We start from the raw sequence: 21,277 nt of genomic DNA on the forward strand, positions 1-21,277 counted from the left end.
TTTTAATGATTTTTACAAAAGTCCATACAACCGTTTGAGGAACACCTCAAGCCATATACACGTGTTAAAATCTCATTCCATTATATTACATACATAATGTAAACATGTATACATACGTGTATACATTTTTTTTTTTTAATAACCATCATTACATTGTTCTGCATCCTACGTACTTATTTCCTTAAAGAAGGGACAACAGAAAAAAAAACAAGAAAAACAGAAATAAAAGAAAAAACCCCCCAAAAAGTGATTAGCGCAGTTCTGACTTCCTGGCAGGCTCTGCACGTGGGCTGTGCGAATACACCGGAGCGCATCCTTATTCAATAGTAAGGATGAGCTCAGGTGCGTTCGCATGCTCCACGTGCAGAGCCCGCCAAGAAGTCGGCGCAGTGCTGTGCTAGTCACAGGCAGTGAGACATTGCCCTGATGCGCGGCTGCAGAGATCGGGCAATGTCTCACTGCTTGTGATTAGCGCAGCGCAGTGCCGACTTCCTGGTGGGCTCTGCACGTAGAGCATGCGAACACGCCGGAGCTCATCCCTGATCAAGAGTAGTAGAATATAGATTGTGTTTTTTTTTTTTTTTTTTACTTTTTGGTGGTGAGTCATGGCAATGGCAAGAAATATACAACTTTTCTTTTTTTACTATTTTCTTGTTCCTGATACAAAAAACAAACAATATATACCTTTATAGTATCACCATGAACATTAAGAGTAGTAGAATATACAGTAGATTGTGTTTGTGTTTTTGTTTTTGGTGTCATGGCAAGAAATATACAACTTTTCTTTTTTTTTTTTACTATTTTGTGTCAGTATTTCTTTGCCAATTAAAAAAACAACAAAAAAAACTAAAACAAAAACAAAAAAAAGATATCTATTAACATTTACCACCAGAAGAAAGCCTGATTTATCCTGAACAAAAATAAATATATTATAATTCATATGGATAAGTCATTACGGTAATGCATGACAACGTTGCAAAACTGCATTTGGGCATTTGTTTTACCTTCCGGCATTCAGGGGTTAAAACAAGAGAAAACTAAAGAATCTTTGTACTGTTCCTTATAGACAGAACGCATATTTCCTGAGGCAGTGTGAAAAATATGGCGTTGACATCCTTATGAATAGAAACCCTGCTGGATGAAGGCCACTCATTGAATTGCTGAGCTTAGAGAGGCAGCTGCAGGGAATCTAGGCCAGGATTTCTTGTGTGTCTGCCTCCCCACCTCCAGCTGCTTTCATGAGACAAGACATGAGCTGGATCCATTGTGAATGATTGGAGCTGTGCTAGCAGCAGCCTTATTAGTCCCTCACCCAGGACAGACAGGATCCAGTCCCAGTTTCTAACAAGCTGACTAGTGTGCTGAACCATAGGGAATGTAAACACTGCGAGGGAAGCCTGGTTGGTAAGGGAGGCATCATGTCTGAGATTGTCGCTCCATCAATGTGTCATTTTCTCTACTTGTGTTTCCTGTTAGCGATTAAACATGTGTTGCTGCACTGATTGCTCATCTATGCTTTCACATTTTCCTTTATGTTTTGTAGGATGTTTTATAGGATTATGCGAGTCCCTAATGTATACCTTGGTGTAAAATCAATTACACTTTAGCGTAGTTTTCTAAGAAATATAATCATTCTTATTATGTATAATAAAAGCTTATAGGCTGTTCAATTTCTGCATAATGACTCCATTCTGATTAACGCGCTGCTTTCTGTCTTGCATGCTGTGTTTACAGTTTTGCACGCTATAGAACGCAGAAACCCATGTCTATTGTTTTTAGGCAGTGACGTCCAAAGCCATGATGTTCATTTGACTGCTAACCCATAACTCCCAACTGTTCCTGATTTTTGAGGGACCGTCCCCGATTTGGAACAAAGTCCCTCTGTCCCTTTTCCCTCCTCACTTGACCCTCATTTTGGTCTGATCTTTATAGTTGTGTATATAAAATGCACTACTTATCTAACAAAAAGTTTCCCAGTGCTAAACCTTTCATCCAGTTTCTAAATTGCTGCATTTGTAAATTCTAAAAGTCAGTATAAAGTAATGGTAAAAAAGCACTTGTAGGTTTAACCAATATTTTTTTTTCTTTGGGTACAATTCTCTTTTACGGGGGGCATGCCAAGGGTTATATCCTATGCCCACATACTAATAGGTGTCGCCTGTTGCTGTGGGCAGATTTATCCATTTATTCATTACATTAAAGGGGTTGTAAAGGTACGTGTGTTGTCACCTTAATGCATTCCTTGCATACCGACAATACCGCCCAGCCCCCCCCCCCCTTAACTTACCTGACCCCTCAAAAGTCCCACGCTCGCCCCCGACATCCTATTCGCTGGTCAGCCTGGCCGTTCATTGGTTACAGTGGATGGATTGAAAGCAGCGCAGCCATTGGCTCACGTTCCTGTCAATCACATCCAATGATGCGGCACGCCGGGGGCGGGTCTGAGTGATACAGTAACCACTTGAGCACTGGGCACTTAAACACTCTTAATAACCAGACCAATTTTCAGCTTTTGGTGCTCTCAAATTTTGAATGACAATTACTCAGTCATGCAACACTGGACCTATATGAAATTTTTTTTCACACAAATAGAGCTTTCTTTTGGTGGTATTTAACCACTTCCCGACCGCCGCACGACGATGTACGTCGACAGAATGGCACGGGCAGGCATAAGGGCGTACATGTACGTCCCTGCCTTCCCGCGGGTCGGGGGCCCGATCGGGCCCCCGCCCGGTGCCTGCGGCGGTCGGTATTCGTTCGGGAGCGATCCCGGATGAGGGGGCGGCCATTCATTCATGGCCACCCCCTCGCGATCGCTCCCGACGAATAGAAATCCTTCGTGACATCACTTCCTCTCCTGTAATGTAAACACAGGAGAGGAAGTGATGTATTCTCTCCTCCGTGTCGGTATTTTTCGTTCCGACACGGAGGAGAGAGGATCGGTGAGTTGCACCAACACGTCACTACACAGTAGAACATGCCAGGCACACTCACACCCCCCCCGATCACCCCCCCCAATTACCCCTGCCCCCCAGTCACAGTGACACCATTGTCTTTTTTTTTTTTTTGCATTGGTGTAATTTGTGACTGTAATAACTGTTAGGGCAGTTAGGGTTAGCCCCCTTTAGTTCTAATGTACCCAGGGCCGCTAATAGGCCAGTACAACTGGCCCTGCTGTACTGGGCCTGACCAGCAGGGGGGCCCGGGCAACCTGAACAGCAAAGTAAATTTTCATGTAAAAAAAAAAATTATTCTCCAGCCACCGATCATCCCATACTCTATCCCCCCCCCCCCCCCAACAGCCCCCCAACCCACCCCACGCCGTTCGGTAAACTTTTTTTTTTTTTTTTTAGAATATGTGTTTTTAATCGTTTAAATACGCGGCTGCAGAGGAGGGACTATTTCCTGTATTTCGGGTGCGGAAGAATACGTTCTCTGCACCCGCTCCTCATGTTGGCACATCGCACAAGTCCCAACCAGCACATCCTATTATGGTGTTTTGCGGAGTGATTTTCCTCTCTCTCTCTCCGTGTGAGAAGAGGTAGCAAAGTGAGAGGCGAGCAGAGAGAGCAGGGGCCGGGCAATCGAGATATTGTGGTCTGTGGACACTCAAGAACAGGGAGGAAGTGATCTCTGCTGGGGCCAAGGCAGCTAACAATTACACATGTGAGGTGTATGCTTGCTTGGGGGGGGGGGGGGGCTTGAAGTTCAACATCTACTACTACTCTGCAATAAATACCCTGACAATACTCTGCAATACCTACCCTGACAATACTCTGCAATACCTACCCTGCCAATACTCTGCAATACATACCCTGCCAATACTCTGCAATACATACCCTGCCAATACTCTGCAATACATACCCTGCCAATACTCTGCAATACATACCCTGCCAATACTTTGCAATACCTACCCTGCCAATACTCTGCAATACATACCCTGCCAATACTCTGCAATACATACCCTGCAAATACTCTGCAATACCTACCCTGCCAATACTCTGCAATACATACCCTGCCAATACTCTGCAATACATACCCTGCCAATACTTTGCAATACCTACCCTGCCAATACTCTGCAATACATACCCTGCCAATGCTCTGCAATACATACCCTGCCAATGCTCTGCAATACTTACCCTGACAATACTCTGCAAATACTTACCCTGACAATACTCTGCAATAATACCAAAAATACAATTTTATTTATTCATTAAGGGTTTGTATTACATATAGATATTAAAGAGGTCTGTTCTCATCTGAAAACAGTATTTCTTTTGGATAATCAAACCTATAACTGGCTGGAGAAAAATATCACTTGTAGACAAACCTGGGGAGGGGCAATGGGTGGGGCCAGGGGTGGGGCCAGGGAGGAGCTGAGGGGAGCCCCGTCAGGTAGGCTGTACGGGGCCCCATGATTTCTGTAAGCGGCCCTGAATGTACCCCCCTAACCCCCCCAATAAAGGTTTAACCCCGTGATCACCCCCCGTCGCCAGTGTCACTAAGGCTGGGTTCACATTGCAGCGGTTTATGAGAACGAATGTGATTCGCACCGCACTGCAGTGCAAATCACATCCGATCTCTGTGCGATTCGAGTTCAGCCATACAGATAGTATGGCTGAATTCGCATCGCACCCGCCGCACCCGCCGCAAATTCGCACTTGACCCTTTTTTTGGCCCGCAGCAGAATCGGATCGCATGGGTGTTCACACCATGCGATCCGAGTTTGCAGATCGCACTGCGATATGCGAACTGATCTGGGGGTGTCATTAACATTTCACTGACACTCCCAGCAGTTCGCATAGGGCAGTGTGAACTGCCGCCGGGAGGCATGCGATGCGGGAACCCGCCGCGGATTCGTGGCGTTCCCGCATCGCTCCAGTGTGAACCCAGCCTAATAAGCGATCATTTTTCTGATCGCTGTATTAGTGTCACAGGTGACGCTAGTTAGGCAGGTAGGTATTTAGGTTCGCCGCAGCTTTTTATAGCGCCAGGGACCCCCATATACTACTGCATAAAGCCCCCTGATTGCCCCCTAGTTAACCCTTTCACCAGTGATCACCATATAACTGTTACAGGTGACGCTGGTTGGTTAGTTTTTTTTTATAGTTTCAGGGCACCCGCCATTTATTACCTAATAAAGGTTTAACCCCCTGATCACCCGGCGGGTGTCATTTGTGACTGTAATAACTGTTAGGGCAGTTAGGGTTAGCCCCCTTTAGTTCTAAGGTACCCCCCTAACCCCCCCCCAATAAAGGTTTAACCCCGTGATCACCCCCCGTCGCCAGTGTCACTAAGGCTGGGTTCACATTGCAGCGGTTTATGAGAACGGATGTGATTCGCACTGCAGTGCAAATCACATCCGATCTCTGTGCGATTTGAGTTCAGCCATACAGATAGTATGGCTGAATTCGCGTCGCACCCGCCTCAAACTCGCACGGGACCCTTTTTTTGGTCCGCAGCAGAATCGGATCGCATGGGTGTTCACACCATGCGATCCAAGTTTGCAGATCGCACTGCGATATGCGAACTGATCTGGGGGTGTCATTAACATTTCACTGACACTCCCAGCAGTTCGCATAGGGCAGTGTGAACTGCCGCCGGGAGGCATGCGATGCGGGAACCCGCCGCGGATTCGTGGCGTTCCCGCATCGCTCCAGTGTGAAGCCAGCCTAATAAGCGATCGTTTTTCTGATCGCTGTATTAGTGTCACAGGTGACGCTAGTTAGGCAGGTAGGTATTTAGGTTCGCCGCAGCTTTTTATAGCGCCAGGGACCCCCATATACTACCGCATGAAGCCCTCTGATTGCCCCCTAGTTAACCCTTTCACCAGTGATCACCATATAACTGTTACAGGTGACGCTGGTTGGTTAGTTATTTTTTTATAGTTTCAGGGCACCCGCCATTTATTACCTAGTCTCACTAGTGTACCCCTAAATTTAGGGGTGTCTACTTTCCAAAATGGGGTCATTTGGGGGGGGGGGGGGGGGTTTGTGCCATCTTGGCATTTTATGGCCTTCAAAACTGTAACGCCCTTAGAAAGCCTGAAGGCGGTGCTTGGTTTTCGGGGCCCCGTACGCGGCTAGGCTCCCAAAAAGTCCCACATATGTGGTATCCCCGTACTCAGGAGAAGCAGCAGAATTTATTTTGGGGTGTCATTTCACATATGCCCATGGCATGCGTGAGCAATATATCATTTAGTGACAACTTTGTGAAAAAAAAATAAAAAAAGTTTGTAATTTTCCCGCAACTTGTGGCAAAATATAAAATATTCCATGGACTCAACATGCCTCTCAGCAAATAGCTTGGGGTGTCTACTTTCTAAAATGGGGTCATTTGTGGGGGTTTTGTGCCATCTTGGCATTTTATGGCCTTCAAAACTGTAATAGGTAGTGAGAAGTGAACTCAAAAATTTACGCCCTTAGAAAGCCTGAAGGCGGTGCTTGGTTTTCGGGGCCCCGTACGCGGCTAGGCTCCCAAAAAGTCCCACATATGTGGTATCCCCGTACTCAGGAGAAGCAGCAGAATTTATTTTGGGGTGTCATTTCACATATACCCATAGCATGTGTGAGCAATATATCATTTAGTGACAACTTTGTGTAAAAAAAAAAAAAAGATTTTTTTTTTTGTCATTATTCAATCGCTTGAGGCAAAAAAATAAAATATTCAATGGGCTCAACATGCCACTTATCAATTTCCTTAGGGGGTCTACTTTCCAAAATGGGGTAATTTGGGGGGGTTTTGTACTGCCCTGCCATTTTAGCACCTCAAGAAATGAGATAGGCAGTCGTAAACTAAAAGCTGCGTAAATTCCAGAAAACGTACCTTAGTTTGTAGATGTGACAACTTTTGCGCAAACCAATAAATATACAATTATTGACTTTTTTTTTACCAAAGACATGTGGCTGAATACATTTTGGCCTAAATGTATGACTAAAATTGAGTTTATTGGATTTTTCTAATAACAAAAAGTAGAAAATATCATTTTTTTTCAAAATTTGCGGTCTTTTTACGTTTATATCGCAAAAAATAAAAATCGCAGAGGCAATCAAATACCATCAAAAGAAAGCTCTATTTGTGGGAAGAAAAGGACGCAAATTTTGTTTGGGTACAACATTGCATGACCGCGCAATTACCAGTTAAAGCAGCGCAGTGCCAAATTGTAAAAAGACCTCTGGTCATTTACCAGCAAAATGGTCCGGTCTGAAAGTGGTTAATCACCTCTCAGTTTTTTATTTTTTGTGCTATAAAAGAAAAAATACAGAAAATTCTAGCCTATTTGGGTCTTGTACGCATATTAAGGGGAACCCCGTACCCATATTAAAAAAAGGAAATGCGTGTGGCCCGCAGGCCCTATATACTCAGAACAGCAGTATACAGGCGGTGAAAACAAGACAGGGACTGTGTAGGTTTGTTGTGTTAAGTTGAATCTGTTTGTCATTTTCAACCGGTACATTTTTAAAGTGTAGCTCCAGTCAAAAAAACGATTTTTAAGCTTTTTGGAAAACATAGGGAAGGGTTATCACCCCTGTATAATTTGTTTTGTCGTCCATCTTTTTTCATCTCACTTGCTGCTGTCTCCTTGCGTTTGCAAGTAGGAGATGTTTGTAAGTTGGATGTTTGAAAGTAGGGGCCTGCCCTATATTATAGCGGTATGTACTGGGTACAGAGCACGCAGATAGCACACACTATCTCCTAACACTACTGACTGCAAGCTCTATTATTAACCACTTGACCACTGGGCACTTAAACACCCTTAATAACCAGACCAATTTTCAGCTTTCGGTGCCCTCACATTTTGAATGACAATTACTCAGTCATGCAACACTGGACCTATAGGAAATGTTTGTCCTTTTTTCACACAAATAGAGCTTTCTTTTGGTGGTATTTAATCACTGCTGGGTTTTTTATTTTTTGTGCTATAAAAGAAAAAAGATCGAAAATTCTGCGAAAAAAAGAATTTTTCTTCGTTTCTGTTATAAAATTTAGCAGATTAGTAATTTTTTCTTCATAAATTTTGGCCAAAATTCATACTACTACATATCTTTGGTAAAAATAAGTACAAATTGGTGGATATTATTTGGTCTTTGTGAAAGTTATAGAGTCCACAAGCTATGGTGCCAATATCTGAAAATTGATCACACCTGAAGTACTGACGGCCTATTTCCTTCTTTTTTTTTTTTTTTACACAAAATTGTCATATTATCAGGTTATTTCACACACACAGCATATGCATACCACAAATTACACCCCAAAACACATTCTGCTATTACTCCCGAGTACGGCGATACCACATGTGTGAGACTTTTACACAGCGTGGCCACATACAGAGGCCCAACATGCAGGGAGCGCCATCAGGCGTTCTGGAGCACCCAGGCCAATTCTGACATTTCTCTCCTACATGTAAAAATCATCATTTATTTGCTAGAAAATTACAGAGAACCCCAAAACATTATATATATATATATATATATATATATTTTTTTTAGCAAAGACCCTGGAGAATACAATGGTGGTCGTTGCAAATTTTTATCTCACACGGTATTTGCACAGCAGTTTTTCAAACGTGTTTTTTGGGGGGAAAAAACAGTTTTGTGCTTAAAAAACAAACAAAAAAAACAGTAAAGTTAGCCCAATGTTTGCATAAAGTGAAAGATGAAGTTATGCTGAGTAAATAGATATCAAACATGTCACTCTTCAAAATTGCACATGCCCGTGGAATGGCGCCAAACGTCGCTACCTAAAAAATCCCCATAGGCGACGCTTTAAATTTTTTTTTACTGGTTACATGTTTTGAGTTGCAGAGGAGGTCTAGGACTAGAATTATTGCTCTCGCTCTAACATTTTCGGCGATACCTCACATGTGTGGCACATGCGAGCACATGGGGACATGGGCGCTTTAATTTTTATTTTATTTTTTTATTGTTCATTTTACTTTTATTTATTTTAGTTTGACATTTTTTTCCCCAAAAATATATTTTTGATCACTTTTATTCCTATTACAAGAAATGTAAACATCCCTTGTAATAGGAATATGGGGTGACAGGTCCTCTTTACAGTGAAATCTGGGGGGTCAATATGACCCCACATCTCACCTCTAGGCTGGGAAGCCTGGAATAAAAAAAAAAAAAAGATTCTGGCTTTGATCGTACTGGCGAGTTGGTAGAAGCACCGGAGGGCGGTGAGGGGTGGGGGGCGTCTATGGCTGGGTATTTCAGGGTATCACCGAGTATGGCTGGGTATGGCAATTTATGGCAGGGTATTACAGAGTATTGGCGGGGTACTACAGAGTAATAGCAGGGTACTGCAGAGTATTGGGGGGTACTACAGAGTAATGGCAGGGTACTGCAGAGTATTGGCGGGTACTGCAGAGTATTGGCGGGTACTGCAGAGTATTGGCGGGGTACTGCAGAGTAATGGGGGTTACTGCAGAGTAATGGCGGGGTACTGCAGAGTAATGGCGGGGTACTGCAGAGTAATGGCGGGGTACTGCAGAGTAATGGCGGGGTACTGCAGAGTAATGGCGGGGTACTGCAGAGTAATGGCAGGGTACTGCAGAATATGCACTGGTATTGCAGAGTATTGGCAGGGAATTGAGGGGTTAAATTCGGTGAGCAGCGATGTGGGCACTGCAGATGCAGCCCACATCGCTGCTGACACCGATCTCTTTCCCCTCCGCTGTACCGATCGGTACAGAGAGGGGAGGGAGGAACCGGCGTCATAACATGATGCCGGTTTGTTTCCAAGTGATCACTCCGTCATTTGACGGAGCAATCATGTGGTAAACGGCCACTATGAGCGGCCGTTTACCGTGATCCGTGATGCGCCGGGTCCTGTGGACCCGGCGGTCACGGATGCTCTCGAGTGTGCGCACACCTCGGGGCACGCGAGAGCAGAATTCTGGGAGGCCGTTAATTAACGGCCTCTCAGAGTTAAACAACCGCCCTGAAGCCGTTAATCGGCAATGGGCAGTTGTTAAGTGGTTAAAGCTAGATCACTAGCTATATAGGTGAGGTGAATATAGTGGTGTATACTGCAGTCAGGGCACAGACAACAACCACTACACAGCAGCAAGATAGGAAATCAGCCAAAAACGATTGGTGTGTACTGTGTTGAAGGTACACAGAACACCCACTGCTTCAGATGCTAAGTAACACACTACACGAGGCTGCCTCAAAGGCGGCCTTGTATAGTGTGGGGCGTGCACTACACAGCCTGAGCTATGATTGGCCACAGGCAGGATGCCTGTGGCCAATCATGGCTCTCCTCGCTGCCGGCGCTGCGATTGGCCAAGCATGCGGGGTCACAGTGCATGCTTGGCCAATCATGGGGCAGCAATGCACTGCGCCACCGCAGTGCATTGTGGTCCGCGCGCGCGTCACTCGAATTTTGACGCGAACGGCCCAAACGTTCGGAATTCGCCGAACAGCCAATGTTCGAGTCGAACACGAAGCTCATCCCTACTGGTTACATGTTTTCAGTTACAGAGGAGGTCTAGGGCTAGAATTATTGCTCTCGCTCTAACGTTCACGGCGATACCTCACATGTGTGGTTTGAACACCGTTTTCATATGTGGACGGGGCTTACGTATGCGTTCGCTTCTGCATGCGAGCACATGGGGACAGGGGCGCTTTAAATTTTTTCTTTTTTTTTTATTGTTCATTTTACTTTATTTATTTTAGTTTTACATTTTTTTTTCCCCAAAAATAAATTTTTGATCACTTTTATTCCTATTACAAGGCAATTTATTGGGGGGTACTGCAGAGTAATGGCACGGTACTGCAGAGTAATGGCACGGTACTGCAGAGTAATGGCGGGTACTGCAGAGTAATGGCAGGGTATTGCAGAGTAATGGCAGGGTATTGCAGAGTAATGGCAGGGTATTGCAGAGTAATGGCAGGGTATTGCAGAGTAATGGCAGGGTATTGCAGAGTAATGGCAGGGTATTGCAGAGTAATGGCAGGGTATTGCAGAGTAATGGCAGGGTATTGCAGAGTAATGGCAGGGTATTGCAGAGTAATGGCGGGTACTGCAGAGTAATGGCGGGTATTGCAGAGTAATGGCAGGGTATTGCAGAGTAATGGCAGGGTATTGCAGAGTAATGGCAGGGTATTGCAGAGTAATGGCAGGGTACTGCAGAGTAATGGCAGGGTACTGCAGAGTAATGGCAGGGTACTGCAGAGTAATGGCAGGGTACTGCAGAGTAATGGCAGGGTACTGCAGAGTAATGGCAGGTTACTGCAGAGTAATGGCAGGTTACTGCAGAGTAATGGCAGGTTACTGCAGAGTAATGGCAGGTTACTGCAGAGTAATGGCAGGTTACTGCAGAGTAATGGCAGGTTACTGCAGAGTAATGGCAGGTTACTGCAGAGTAATGGCAGGTTACTGCAGAGAAATGGCAGGTACTGCAGAGTAATGGCTGGTATTGCAGAGTATTTGCAGGGAATTGAGGGGTTAAATTCGGTGGGCAGCGATGTGGGCACTGCAGATGCAGCCCACAGCGCTGCTAACACCGATCTCTTTCCCCTCCGCTGTACCGATCGGTACAGAGAAGGGAGGAACCGGCGTCATAACATGACGCCGGTTTGTTTACAAGTGATCGCTCCGTCATTTGACGGAGCGATCACATGGTAAACAGCCGCGACGAGCGGCCCTTTACCGTGATCCGTAATGCGGTCACGGATGATCTCGTGTGCGCGCCCCAGGGGGCGCGCGAGAGCAGAATTCTGGGAGGCCGTTAATTAACGGCCTCTCAGAGTTAAACAACCGCCCTGAAGCCGTTAATCAGCTATGGGCGGTTGTTAAGTGGGTAAGCGGCTATGACCGCTAGCTGTATCATGGGAGCACGCCCGCAAGCACTCCACACCATGCGAGGGAGCTCTCATGAAGTTGTTGAGTTCTTGAAGGGGGGTGGGGAGCTGAGACAGCCACCGATGGACCCCAGAAGACCAGGTTCGGAGCCACTCTGTGCAAAACTAGCTGCGCAGTGGAGGTAAGTATAACATGTTTGTTATTTAAAAAAAAAAAAATTCTTTAGTGATCATTTAAGGCTACTTTCACACTTAAACATTGTGGGCGTTGGCAGTAAATCACCATTATATTTAGCAGCTCTTTACTGTCATTTTAGCGACGCTATTAGGCCACTAGTGGGGCGGTTTTAACCCCCGCTAGCGGCCAAAAAAGGGTTAAAACCGCCCGCAAAGCGCTGCTGCAGTGCTGCCCCCTTGTTTTCAATGGGAAGGGGCGCTGTAGGAGCGGTAAATACACTGCTCCTACAGTGCTCTAAAGATGCGGCTTGCAGGACTTTTTTGACCGTCCTACAAGCGCACCACTCCAGTGTGAAAGACCTTGGGCTTTCACACTGGAGACACAGCAGAGGCTGTTTCAGGGTGCTTTGCAGGCGCTATTTGTAGCGCCTGCAAAGCGCCCCAGTGAGAAAGGGGCCTAAACAGGGAATCTCTCCCAGACAGGTCCATCATAAATGACTCTTCACATTGAGTTTGCAAAATGAAGTACAACTAAATTTTAATATATATATATATATATATATATATATATAGTGCCTTGTTTCCCCTTAAACCACTCAAGTGTTGCTTTAGCAGTGTGCTTGGGCCATTGTCCTGCTGGAAGGTGAACCTCCATCCTAGCCTCAAATCAGACACAGAGTGGTACAGGTTTTTCTCAAGAAGGGTCACTGGTTCAAATCCCAACCACAACACTACCTGCCTGGAGTTTGCATGCTCTCCCTGTGCCTGCGTGGGTTTCCTCCGGGTACTCCGGTTTCCTCCCACAATCCAAAGACATGCAGGTAGGTTAATTGGCCTCTGTCCAAAATTGGCCCTAGTATATGCATGGGGACCTTGGATTGTGGGCTCCTTGAGGGTAGGGACCAATGTGAGTGTGCAATGTACAGGAATAGGGACAATTGTAGACACTCACTCAGGTTGAACTGGATGGACTGGTGTCTTTTTTTCAACCTAACTAACTATGAAACTATCTCTCCAAGGCCTATGGCACATTATTGATTGTTTAACGGATGCCAATTTGCCTCAAAACAGGGTCAATAAAAGGGGCAACTAAAAACCTATGAAAAAACATTCATCTGTTTTTATAGTGGTGCTCTGTAGCTGTCCTGGACAGCGAGGCATTGCTCCTTTACTGGCTTCACTGGTAATTGAGTCTTTCATCTTTTCAGCCAGTTGTAGAAACAGGAGAGATTTTCTTCCCCCTGTAGTGTTGGCAGTAACTTGCAAGCGACAGAATCACTAAAGGGGACTGATAAAAATGCACCAAAAACAACTAATCTGTTTCTACTGCATTGCTCTCTTGCTGACAAGGAGAGTGAGGCGATGCTCCCTCGTCATTAGCCACAGAAACAGGTTTGTCTTGCTCCCTGCCTTAGTGATTCTGTCATGATCAAGTTATCGATAGTTTGACCAGCGAGCTGTAAGGTGTCATTTACGCTTGCTTTTCACTCTGAAGAGCAATCTGCATTCAAATTGCTTTTCAGAGAGCATTTGACAGGAGGTGAGGAGGTGTTGTATTTCCTTCTCATCTCCTTGTTTTAACAAGACTACTGCACTGCAATAACATGTATGGTGTGTAGTTACAGCATGGTCCTATTCACTTGAATTGGTTATGTTCAGTGGGCAGTAGGGCCTGCAGAGTGCGACAGGGGTATAATTCCTGTCACGGCATGTGTGCACATCCAGCTGCTGCCTTCCCAGCTGAAGGGGGAGTGGTTGAAGGGCAATAAAAACGCAGATCAACTGCAGGGGTTTTAGAGCATAATGTGCTAGTATGCACCGTATACCTCCAGTGATGCATTGTCACCACTGTAGAGGCTTCCGCCCTTACCGGGTCTTACTTTCGGGTTCACAGGCTGCAGCCGCTTAAAATGGATGAGGCATGATGACGTCACTGCACGCAAGAGTCATGGCCATGGCACAGAGCTCTGAAATAATGGCACCGGTATGCCGTTCCTTCAGACCGCATGTGCCGGTAATGTCAGCGGCTGGAGCATCACTGAATATCTCCCAAACAGTACATGTTAAGGAGATATTCCTACTACCTACAGGTAATCTTTATTATAAGCTTGGTAAGAGAGTAGTGGTGCGCAGTACTAACTCAGGAAATATTGGCCTACAAAATCTGTAGATACTATAGATGCAGGTGTTTAAATGCTAGGTGTGTGGCCACCCAGACCAAAAAATGTATTGGGAGCTTAATATGTACGTTCTATGAGGGAGCGTGCGAAAACCTCACCACTATCACATAATAGTGTTTGGGATGTATATTGAAGTGATATAAAAAAAAAAAAAAAAATATAGTGGTAAAAAACTAAATAATTTCTGATGTGATTTTTTAGGGTGAGCATAGGACTCTAAAATAGCAATGCTAAGCAGTAAATAGGTCCGTTCTTACAGCATCCCATAGGTAAAATCAATATATAAGAATTGTGATAAAAAATATATTGCGATTTGTTGCGACTAATCCAATCGCATAAAAAGTGCTGGTGCTAAGTGATACAATAAGCGTGTTGCAATGTCTACTACACCGTGAACAACAATGTATAAATACACAATTATTAACTAAAAACAGTTTAGTGCAAAAAGAAAAAAAGGAGATAGCTACTTGTGGTTAGCAAAGAAATCGCATAACGTGCCAGTGTTAGACAAATTGAGTTGGATGCGTATGGGTGTCTCTTCACCCTATACTAGGTAATAACTGCAGTGAAGTGAGATAAATTCATGCAAAATTGGCACAGAAAAAAATTGAAAAACGCAGCATTAAAAACGCATAAAAAATAAATGTTACAGGTGAAAAAAACTATCTAACAATAATGCAAGTGAAATAGTGCTCAATGGTCAAAAACTATATGACATATACATTCCACAATAACGTGTGTAAAAATTGTGTCCATATACAACATGTGCGACAACCAATAGCGATTATATCCAAAATCGCATCAGGTAAAAAACGCATGCAATACTGGTGTTAAGTGCTATATGAACTATAGCGATCTGGTCGGTGGTGGTAGTAGTGAAAAATATCCCACGTGGTCCTGTGTACTCAGGATATGGGTGTCCCCTTACCTTACAGCTGTAAGGTAACAGCATGTAACATATATATCCTCAGGGTTCCTGGTGGTCTTTATCCCACGAGGTCTTGTTATTGTGTCCCCGTCTCTTGCCTATTCCGCTGTGTGGTCACTTTAAATTGGTTGTTCAGCGATGCCCAGTATAGGGGAGGGGATGGTTACCTCAGCAGGTTATGTAGGGGATTTAAGCAAATAAGGAGGAAGGGAGCCCCATAGTGTAGTATTTATGAACAATCTTTATTATAAGCTTACCTGTAGGTACAAGTATCCCAGCAGTGTTTGCTACCATTTTAAAGTGATATTAACGTCTTGGCTTTTTTTTTTAAATAAACATGTTATACTTACCTGCTCTGTCCAGAGGTTTTCTATGGAGCAGCCCGATTCCTCCTCTTCTTGGGTCCCTTACCGGTGCTCCTGGCTCCTCCCTCTTGCCGAGTGCCCCCCACAGCAAGCCGCTTTTTATGGGGGCACCTGAGCCGAGCCGCAATTCTGTGTGTCCATTCAGATACGAAGCCATGACTCGACCCCGTCCCTTCTCTCTCCTCATTGGCTCGTTGACATTGATTGACAGCAGAGGGAGCCAATGGTGTCTGCTGCTGTGTCTTAGCCAATTAGGAGGGAGATCGAGAGGGGACCCAGGTAAGTAGTGGGTGCTGAGGGGGGCTGCTGCACACAGAAGGTTTTTTTTTTTTTTAATCTAATTATATATTTTATAGAATAGTATATAGTATTTTATAGAATGCATTAAGATAAAAAAAAAACTGCTGCCTTTAGAACCACTTTAAGTTCTGTGCAGCTTAGTTTCTCAATATATCATATGCATTTCAGGGATCAGAAGCGGGTCTGTTATATTTAAATTAGGAAGTAAAGCTGTTTGCTAAGGTTAGCACATCCCTTACAATGTTTTTGTTCTTTTTTTATTTTTTTTTATAGATTTTTAGCTGAAAAAGATGAGACATATGGTTTCGATAACCGTGTATTGGCATGTTTCTTTGAAGCGTTTGTTTGAAGAATGTTCGCTAATTGCAATCAAAGTAAAAATATGATTAGAATCTGGGGCACAAAGTTTTGGATCACAAGTCTGATTGTAGCCTTCTTTTTTCTCCTAGTTACATTTCAGGTAAGATGATAAAAAATATGGTGTGTTGCACAGCACAATCAGATTTCATTGTGTATACTGATTCTGGATACCATTTAGAATGATGTGGCAGAGCTAGGGCTCTGGGGGGGGGGGGGGCTAACTATTCTTAAAGCTGAACCCTAGGCAAACAGCTGGTGAAACACACATAAGGGAGCTAATTTACCTTCTAAAGCATTTGTATTTATTTCCATGTATTTTTGAGATTTACACAGCCCTGCTTAACATCATCGCATACCAGAGGAACTGCTTTTTTTTCACTCCTGCATTTCTCTGCCTGTGATTGGACAGTAAAAAAGTAGTAGAAAAAGGGAATATTTGTTAAGCGCTGTAGAGGAGATCACTGGGAGGGAAGTGATATACAATATATACCGGCTGGTATCTGTCATGGTTATGCAGTAATCTTTCTCTGTCAGCTTGCCTCTCCTCATGTGTTCAGACTAAGAGGCCAGCCACTCTCACCTGGCTGTTTTTATAACCTCTCCTCTAAGCATGGCTCCACCCCAGGCCCTATCAGGGAACCCTATATTAACCTGTGCACTGCAAGCCAGCGGTGCTGATCAATCATTGTGCATTTGGCTTCCTGTTTCCTGCTTGCCGTGTGCTCTTCGTTTATCTCTGTTACCGACCTTGGCGTGTTCCCGACTATTTCTGTCTGCTCGTGACCCTGACCTTTTGGCATGTACCCGACTATCCCTGCTTGCCTGTGACCCTGAACCTTTTGGTGTGTACTCTGCTGTTCCTGTCTGCTAGTCACCCTGACCTCTGCCTTATCCCTTTTTGTTCTAGCCTGCTGCTTCCTTCTCCTGTAGTCATGACCTGGAACCAGACTGCAGCGCAGTCTATTCTCAACACTAGAGGCTCTGGTGAACACCTACTGGCTCTTAGACTCCGTGCCCTGGGGAATCTATGCTCTAACTCCCACTGGGATCTGTGTTAGTGACCCAATAGCTCTGCTTCCTGAACCTCTCTGGGTATTATCCGCAGCAGTCAGTCCTAGGGTCCACTATATTGGACATAGTACATATTCATGCATGTAAATAGAAGTATGTAATTCTAAGTTACAGTTTAGGCTTGAGCACTGGTGGAGAGCGCTGTAATTATAAGTTACAGTTCAGGGTTAATAGCCTGTTTTTGGGGAAAAAAGGAGTAGCCGTAGGAATGGCCATGAAGACCGGCATCAGTAGCATAAGAAATATAATATGGATAATGATAAGGGTGAGAGAGGTAAATGGGGAGAGAGTGAGAGGGAGGAAAGGCTGGGAGGGGAATGGGGGGGATAGTTGTTTAGGGGGTATGTGTGGATTAATGAATGCATGGGTAATAGAGAAACAACAATTTTAGCATGCATACTCATATTATAATGTACATGGTTCATAGATAAGGCACTAAAGTTATAGGATGGATTGGATTTCTAGGTCCTCATTGAGGCCTCCAGGTGACATACTATCAAGGGTATATATCCAGTAGGTCTCCCTCTCGCAGAGACTTTTTAAGCATTCTGCTCGAGGGAGATCCTTGGATATTGATTCTATGACCCAGCAGATTGTAGTGTGGAATTCCTTAAAGTGTCTGGGGATGCTAAATTTGTATGATTTTACTCTGTGTTTTCCAAATCTCTTGCGTATTGTTCTGATGGTACGTTCCACATATAGGAGATTGCACGGGCAGACAGGCAGCAGACCACAAATTCTGATGAACTGGTGTAGAAGTCATTGATTGATTGAAACCCTGAGTCTTTTTTAGCGATTGCCCCCCTAGGTGCCCAAAAAAAGAAAACTACAAGAAGAGACAGAAGAGGGGGGACGAAACAGACATAAGAAAAAAAGGCAAAATACAGAAATTGTAAAAATATTCAATTTGTCCACTCGGGGTCTGTCTGCAGAGGATGTGCTACTACTCAACAAAGGTCTCAACTTCACCCCCTTCAGCCCATCCCAACCCCTTCACCCTCTTTGTAGACCTGAACAACTTTGTCAGAAATCTCACAGTCCAAATGATACTACAACATCAAAGAGGCCAAGGAGACCCAGGCAACAGTGGATATCCCCAACACCAATATATCCAGGACCAGAGAAGACACCATGGACCCTATAAGACTAAGACTCCTGGAGGACCTTTACCAACCCACCCCGGTACAACATACTCACTTCAAGCCTAAATCCACATTCAAGCCTACCCATGTAAAAGGTCCATATATACAAAGCTTTTAGCAGGTTGCCTATGCAACAAATCCAACGCATGTGCAAGGCCACTCCCAAACACCTCCCAATACGCTCCAATCTCACTTTCAAAGAAAAAACAGCCAGTTAAAAACAAAGTCTTCTTTTGTGCACAGGCTAAAACGTGTTACCTTTCATGTTCGCAAGAATTGGGCACTGGCTAATATGCACCTGCGCGAACTCGTGAGCACACATGAGTAATTGCGCATTCTTGTGAGCAAAAACGCACATGCACCTATAACAGATTTTGGCGCCGAACAGGCTATTTAAACCCAGGAAAAGACATTTAAACTCAGTCAGTGCTCAGGATCAGTGCTGCCTTGTCTTTCAGCCTTGCCTGCATCATGTGTTCCTGTTATCCTGTATCCTGATTCCAGTTGCTAACCCAGATTGTCTGACCACTCTCTGAACTCTGTTGCACTGACCCTGCCTTGTCCTTGACCTTAGCTTCTGCCTGCTCCATTGGCTTCTATTGCACTAATTTGGCTCCTGACTCAGCTCGTACCCAGACTATTGCCTGTGCCTCCTTTTCTGGAGTTTCACTTGGACATATGCTTTAAGTTTGATATTTTAATTGTAAAATAGTGGTCAGCCATGTACTAAAATCACAAGGTATGAGCTACAGATGCTGCAATGCAGTTTTTTAGTCCATAAACTGGTTCTGAAATGCACAGTTCCTTTTAGAATCCTGTTTACTTACATGTTCCACTATCATCTAGAAATAATTAAACAGCTAGTAAAAAGCTAGCATATATTTATTTATTTATATATATATATATATATATATATATATATATATATATATATATATATATATATATATATATATATATTTTTTTTTATTATTTTTTTTCTTCCATGTCCACATATACAAAACAAACCATAATGGAAAGAAAAAAAAGCAAATGACCAGAATTCAAAATGGATTTTTTTTCTTTAATTCTGATTAAACCCACTAGCTCCTTTTTTTTTAATGCTCACCACAGCAGTGAGCATATACTACATTAAGGCTAGTGGGAACTACCTGCTGGTACTAAAAATCAATGCAGCCCATACTATGGGAAGTGTAACTCACTACTACTACTACTACTACTACACATCTACTAGCATATATTTTCTTTACCAAGTGTGTTTTCAAATATAATAGTACTTTTTACGTTTTTTTTATTAAAACTTTGGCATAAGTTTCCCAATTATTTTCTAATATTATTTTTCCTAAAGGTGGTGGTTGAACTAGGCAGATTTGAAAAACAGAAGAAGAAAGGTGTTTCTTTACAGGATTCACAACATCAGAAACAATCTCAATCATTGCTGACTGGATTACAAGCAAATCTCTTCCACAAAAGGTTTGACAATGGATTGGAGAAATATCCCATCATGCTTTGGTGGTCTCCACTGACTGGTGAGAATGGAAGGCTGGGACAATGTGGAGACAATTCATGTTTTTTCACTATAAACAAAACATACCTGCACCATCCTATGACAAAAGCTGTCTTGTTTTATGGTATGTTATTTTTTTTTTATTTTTTATTTTCTAATCTCTGATAATGTTATATGTTCATATTGTTAAAATTTTAATTGTAATTTTGAACCACTACATCTTGGTTTTATAAAATTTCTTTTAACATACATTTACAAAGGTTTTTGTGATATGTCACGAAACACAATCATAAATATTACAGACTTTTGAAGTAAAATTTAGATTTTGTTCTTTAAAGAATGTGTTTGTACATGGGTAGATTTTAAACAAACATTCACTTTGTTCTTGAGATAAATGATTAGTTATTCAGAAGTAAAAGCAAAATGTTCCCCCATATTTTTAGTTTTGTCATTCCTGAGAATCCCTAAGATTACATTGGTTTCTTACTTAGCTGATGGCTATGTCGGATTTGAACCAATGTCTTTCTGGGTATGGTTGTTGGCTTAAAGCATATCTAAACACAAACATGAATATATTGTACCTTTAAAAAAATGTGGTGGCTGCATTGGTTTGCTATTTTTAGCCTTTTTTTTCCTTTATTTTCACCTGAGGTTACAACTAGGAACATGCTTCCTGTCTTATGCCCCATACACAAGGTCGGAAATTCCAACAGAAAAAGTCCGATCGGATTACGTTGTTGGAAAATACGATCATGTGTGGGCTCTATCAGACTTTTTCTGTTGGAATTTCCAACGGAAAAAGTTTGAGAGCTGGATCTAAAATTTTCCGAAAACAAAATCCGATCAGACTTTTTCCGATCGTGTGTAGAGAATTCCGACGAACAAAGTGCCGCTCATGCTCTGAAAAAATTTGGAGACGAAAGCCATTGACTACTGGCCTCTACCTAGTCCCGTTGTGTATGTTTTGTACGTTACCTCATTCCGAATTATTGGATTTTCAGACAACTTTGTGCGACCGTGTGTATGCAAGACAAGTTTTGGCCAAAATCCATCGGAAAAAATCCGATGGATTTTGTGGTCGGAATGTCCGACCGTGTGTATGGGGCATTAAAGCTGAACCCTAGGCAAACAGCTGGTGAAACACACATAAGGGAGCTAATTTACCTTCTAAAGCATTTGTATTTATTTCCATGTATTTTTGAGATTTACACAGCCCTGCTTAACATCATAGCATACCAGAGGAACTGCTTTTTTTTCACTCCTGCATTTCTCTGCCTGTGATTGGACAGTAAAAAAGGAGTAGAAAAAGGGAATATTTGTTAAGCGCTGTAGAGGAGATCACTGGGAGGGAAGTGATATACAATATATACAGGCTGGTATCTGTCATGGTTATGCAGTAATCTTTCTCTGTCAGCTTACCTCTCCTCATGTGTTCAG

General features: G+C 43.4%; 1 protein-coding gene across 2 annotated transcripts in view; it reads left to right on the forward strand.

Moving 5' to 3' along the window:
• Positions 1-1,208: 1,208 nt before the first annotated feature.
• Positions 1,209-21,277, forward strand: part of POFUT3 (protein O-fucosyltransferase 3) — a 36,501-nt gene continuing 16,432 nt past the window's right edge. Inside the window, exons 1-3 of one of the 2 annotated variants that reach the window (XM_077476208.1) lie at positions 1,210-1,404; positions 16,034-16,220; positions 19,682-19,964. In XM_077476208.1, coding sequence (XP_077332334.1) covers positions 16,113-16,220; positions 19,682-19,964 — 391 coding nt within the window. In that variant the 5' untranslated portion in view covers positions 1,210-1,404; positions 16,034-16,112. Of the gene's footprint in view, positions 1,405-16,033; positions 16,221-19,681; positions 19,965-21,277 lie in introns of both variants that reach the window. The other variant, XM_077476209.1, reaches the window with a different exon arrangement.

The sequence above is a fragment of the Lithobates pipiens genome, unplaced genomic scaffold (genome assembly GCF_037356315.1).
Source record: "Lithobates pipiens isolate NorthernLeopardFrog02 unplaced genomic scaffold, aLitPip1_a1.2 Scaffold_13, whole genome shotgun sequence".
NCBI classification, from domain to species: Eukaryota; Metazoa; Chordata; class Amphibia; order Anura; family Ranidae; genus Lithobates; species Lithobates pipiens.